Source organism: Cyprinus carpio, chromosome A17 (genome assembly GCF_018340385.1).
Source record: "Cyprinus carpio isolate SPL01 chromosome A17, ASM1834038v1, whole genome shotgun sequence".
NCBI classification, from domain to species: domain Eukaryota; kingdom Metazoa; phylum Chordata; class Actinopteri; order Cypriniformes; family Cyprinidae; genus Cyprinus; species Cyprinus carpio.
In genome coordinates, this window is record NC_056588.1 from 6,221,533 (window position 1) to 6,226,487 (window position 4,955).

Genomic DNA, 4,955 nt, shown 5'->3' on the forward strand with positions numbered 1-4,955 from the left:
CTTAAATCATCCATCTGTGATGACACGTCATTGCACTGTCACCTTCTCGTTCATTACTGTACTTTTTTGTAGAAGAGTGCTACCGGGGCTTATGCTGTGGAATCGCACACTTGCGTCCCACATAGCTGCAGGACAGCAGGAGAGGTGGAGGCACGCCAAAAGCAGCAAAGTCGAGTCCAGAGAAAACACAACCAGCTCATGTACGCTTCCTTGGCTGTTAGATAAGAGTGGTGTGGTTTTCAAATGCATACCCTGTGCTTGATTTAGGTTTTCCAAAGCCTGTAAAGCTCCTTAACACAAAGAAGTCTCTGCATTTTTTTCTCAGCATTAACAATCTTTGTGTCATATCTCATAAAAAGATTTTTCTAAATTGTAAATAAAGATTACTGAAGTATGTTTTAGAAGAAAATACTATTTCAGTCTTTAAAATGATTTTTGCTGTTGAAATTGGCACAAGTCCCAAAAGGTTTGCATAAAATCACTCAAGCAGCATGTATTGAAACCCACAGTAAATCAGAATCAGAATCAGAAGATTCTGATTCTGATTTACTGTGGGTTTCAATACATGCTGCTTGAGTGATTTTATGCAAACCTTTTGGGACTTGTGCCAATTTACAGGTAAGAAAATCACTGCTTGAGTGATTTTACAGCATGTATTGAAACCCACAGTAAATGTGAACAATCATCACTTTTTACATACAGTATAGAAACTTTCTTTATATCTGTATGTTATAAGAACACATACACAATTCTGTTCTTGTGACATTAATAGCATTCACATTGTTAATGAAAACCAACATTTATACAGGTGATATTTATACAGGTTTCTCTTTTATATCTGTTAGTATCTTGATTAAATATATTTATACTGTATATCTGATATATGGACCACTGAATAGGCCTAAAACTAATGAAGGTCCATTAAAATTCATAAAGATTTTTAGAAATTGACAACATATTATTTAGTGGTGATGCCAAAAAAAATATAAATTAAGATATTTACTTCAGGATGGCGTGTCATGATATACCACATACTTTATAAATTAAGTAAAGTTACTGATTCACTAAATAATTGATTAATTAATTCTTAATAATTTGGTGATGTCTGTTTTTAAGTATATTTCATAGTGAATAGTTGCTAAGTAAACAAACCATCTGATTATTAAATTAAAAAAATTATTAAAACCACTTCTTAGAGCTTTTTAATAAAATATAATAATAATAATAGCAAATAATAAGAATATTTTATCTTTCTTAAATGATATAATTTGATCTTAGTTTAAAAAATAAATAAATAAATAAACACACACATACACACACACACACATATATAATATATAACTTAATTTTCTATTTTATATATATATATATAATATATATATATATTATATATATATAATTTATTTTTATAGAAAATAGAAAATTTTGTGTTCTTCACTTCTTGTTAGCCTTTTGGGGGGGTAATCAATTTGGCTGAATTTTTTTTAATTTTATCTATTCATTTATTTTAGACAGTGATAATGCTTTGAGCCTCAAAGCTACTTGTAATATTCAGAGTCATATTTGTATTCATTCTGTTGTTATATTAAATACATGTTTGTTTCATTGCAAAATCTAACAATCCTGCTCTATGACTCCTTTTTATTTACTATAAACTAGAGTTTGGAAGGATAATTATCCAGCACTGACTTCCTTCATCAGTCCTGTGTCATCACAACAAACACTGAATGGAGGAGCAAACCGTCCCGTCCTGTGATCTTGAGATGGGATGTGTTCCCTTTGCATCTACCGCCCTCCCATTAGTTTTCCCCACCCCTTTCAGTTCCTCCTATAAACTTTGCAGCGTGTCCTGAGAGCCTGAGTGTCTACATCCAACACTTTCCTGCTGTTTCACACTTTACCTTATATTTGAAAGGACTGCTTCCTCCTTCAGCTGCCATTTTACAGGTAAGAAAAAGACTTTAATCAAGTAAATATTAAGTTTAACAGAACTTGAATTGAATTATCACAGTTACTTTAGAAAACTAATGTCAAAATATTAGCTTTAATATTAAAAGATTGATTCTGAAGATTTCCATGACATTGCATGTGGTTTACATCAGAAAATAGTGGAGGAGATTAAAAATAAATTCAAACCCGAAGGACACAGAGGATGAACTGTCTAGAAAGAACACCAAAAGCACATTTGCATCCTGAACTGAAATACCAGTTTCATAAAATAAAATTTGTTTCCATGCAAATCAGCAAACTGAAAACAGTGGGTCAAAGTCAAACAATAATTTGATCAACTCTAACATAATATAAATGTGTGTTGATGCTTTATTTATGAAATGGAATAAAAGGCAAATATAGTTGGCTTTTATTCAGTTTGAATCCATCCTGATCACAGATGCTAGTGTTTACTTTACAGCTAAGCAGTTATAATTGTTACTGGATCACAGGACTGGAATGCAGAGCCTCCCCTGATAAACACTGGCTTTTGGAGCCTTTAAAACATGTTCAAGTTCATAAGGCTCTGCTTTTGCTATTTTTACTTTTATCATCTAGCTGATGTTTGTTTATCCAAAGCAACAGTCCACATGGAGCAACTTACGGGTCAAGTGCTGCGCTCGAGGGCCTAATAGTGATACGGGATCCCTTTAAATCTAGTTCAAGCCAAATACACTACAGCACTATGAGGCTAGGTAAGCAAGAGAGAGAGAGAGACAGGCTGTCTAACTACCTCGTCTCTTTAATGGTCAATTAACTTTGTTAATAGGAATGTTGTTCCTGGAAAACTTGGAATTACTCATTGTACATCAGTTTCAGTAAAGGGAAAACAGGACCTGAACGAATGTATCAGTGGTTGACTACAATATAATTTAAAGAAGTGTTGACATGTAGAGTGACTCGACTGACTGTATGTGAACTTTAGATGTGCAGTCTGGAATTATTGAGTATATATATATATATATACCCGGAGACAGCCGATAAGAGAATAGCTTTAGCTGTTAGACAAGTGGCCGACACTCAAGAATGCATGTCATTCACAGCTTTTAACATGAGTGCCCTAAAGAGGATAAGAGTATGACAGACAATGCTCTTTGAACTTTGGGTGCCGCTGGAGGATTCATGCTAATCACATCACTTTGGTAAATTGCAAATATGCGATTTTGTGATCACCTGTTATATGTATTTATTATTATTATTATTATTATTATTTCTAAGTCTTGTATCATCATCTTAAAATAGAACATTTTTCTCTCATTTTCACCATTAAGCACCACAAGAACACAATAGCGCCACCATCTCCGTCCTTCCATTCCTCTCACTGCCACTAGCCTGCAGTCTTGATCAGGATGGAGAGGGTGCAGCATGTGACACGCTCAGCCATTCGGAGGGCATCCAACATCGAAGTGAACCCGCAGACCAAACGCAACCTACAAGATCTCATCATCAACTTCTCCCTCATCCTCATCTGCCTGCTGCTCATCTACATCATCGTCTTGCTCATGTGACACCAAACGATGACAACCGGCCAATCACAAGATGCACTGCACAAGATCTTGGACAATTTTTGGGAATTGAAAATCTCCTACTAATGATGCAACACATGTTAATTTCCTGAAATTATATGAGGGCGGCAGAGATTTTTCTCTATTTATGTTTGCTGCGTTCTTCTCATAACAATAAGCATATTTTTGACCTTTGAATGAGTACAAGTCTCATTTTGTTCATATATATTTTGTATATAAAACATACAAAATTATATGGTAGGTAAATTCAGATATGTTTTATATATGAATGTAGACCTCACGGGGGGAAGCAGTCATCTGAACTGGTGTAGTTCACAAAAACATGAAGATTTAACATCAAAATGGCTGTAATTTCTGGCAAAAGTGTAGCTCCCAAGAGCAATCAGCAATTCCTTCCAAGTGCTAAGTCATTTACGTACATATTCCCCCCCAAAATATCGTGATTGTTGTGTTGAAATGCAAAATTTATAGGTCAGTCCCAGAAATCAGAAATCATATATTATTCACAGAGGAACAGAGCATGTTGGCACTGAGGTAAATTATGCTTGCATGCTTAACATATTGTTTGTTTACACTTCCAGTGAACATGATCTGAGAGAGAAAGGGTTATTAAATGGGTAATTTAAGGATGTTGCTAAATGTGGCCAACCAATAAAGAGAATGTTTGTTTTAAATGTTCTGATTGAACTTTTTAAACAAAAGTAGTGAGAAATAATCCATGTGTAGAACCTGTTTAAGTCACTGAAGCGGAAACCCATAAATAGCACCGTAAAAAAGTACTTAAAGTGCTTTTAAAGGGATAGTTCAGCTATAAATAAAAAAAGTCTTTATTTACTCTCCCTCGTTCCAAACCTATATGGCTTTTTAAATAAAACACACATACAAATGTAAAGAATCATTTTTTTTTCATAGTTTCAAGCTGTAAATAGACCACTGATTATATATGTTTTACAAGAAAATACTATTTCAGTCTTTCTACCTAAAAATTTCATGTTTAATTCAAAGTGTTACTTGCTGTTTCCTGGTAATGATTTGTAAACCTCATTAGCAATTTCTGAGTGAAAATTGTTTCTACACATTTTTTATTTATTTTTTCAGTTCTGTTCCTATGACTTCAGAGAACTAGAAATAGTATGCAATATAATGCAAAATACAGTTAGCCCAATTTGATAGTTTTTGGTCATTATAAACAGTGGTGGTATGAAAAAAAAGGTATGTGAATATTTTTAAACAATTTTTGCCAATATTTTGGCAAAATAACATATACCAGTTTGGACTCTGACATCAGGGTGAGTAAATAATGACAGATTTTTTTTCTTTTTAGAAGATGTAGTCCTTTTACCTTGCTCATAAAGTATAGATTTAAGATATGTTTTATTTATTCTTTTTTTCGAAATTGATGATTTATAGTTTGTAAGAAGACAATATAATACAAATACA

The 4,955-nt window shown here is 33.4% G+C and overlaps 1 protein-coding gene across 2 annotated transcripts; it reads left to right on the forward strand.

The window, feature by feature from the left end:
• The first annotated feature begins 1,398 nt into the window (after positions 1-1,398).
• On the forward strand, positions 1,399-4,189 carry LOC109078912 (cardiac phospholamban-like). 2 transcript variants are annotated; one of them, XM_019094081.2, is made up of 3 exons: positions 1,804-1,947; positions 3,033-3,131; positions 3,261-4,189. In XM_019094081.2, exon 3 carries the CDS (start codon positions 3,339-3,341, stop codon positions 3,495-3,497), a length of 159 nt encoding a protein of 52 aa, XP_018949626.1. In that variant the 5' UTR covers positions 1,804-1,947; positions 3,033-3,131; positions 3,261-3,338; the 3' UTR covers positions 3,498-4,189. The 2 variants fall into 2 exon arrangements, 1 of the variants encoding a protein (XP_018949626.1); XR_002015872.2 differs by lacking the exon at positions 3,033-3,131 and having other exon boundaries at positions 1,399-1,947.
• Positions 4,190-4,955: the final 766 nt, after the last annotated feature.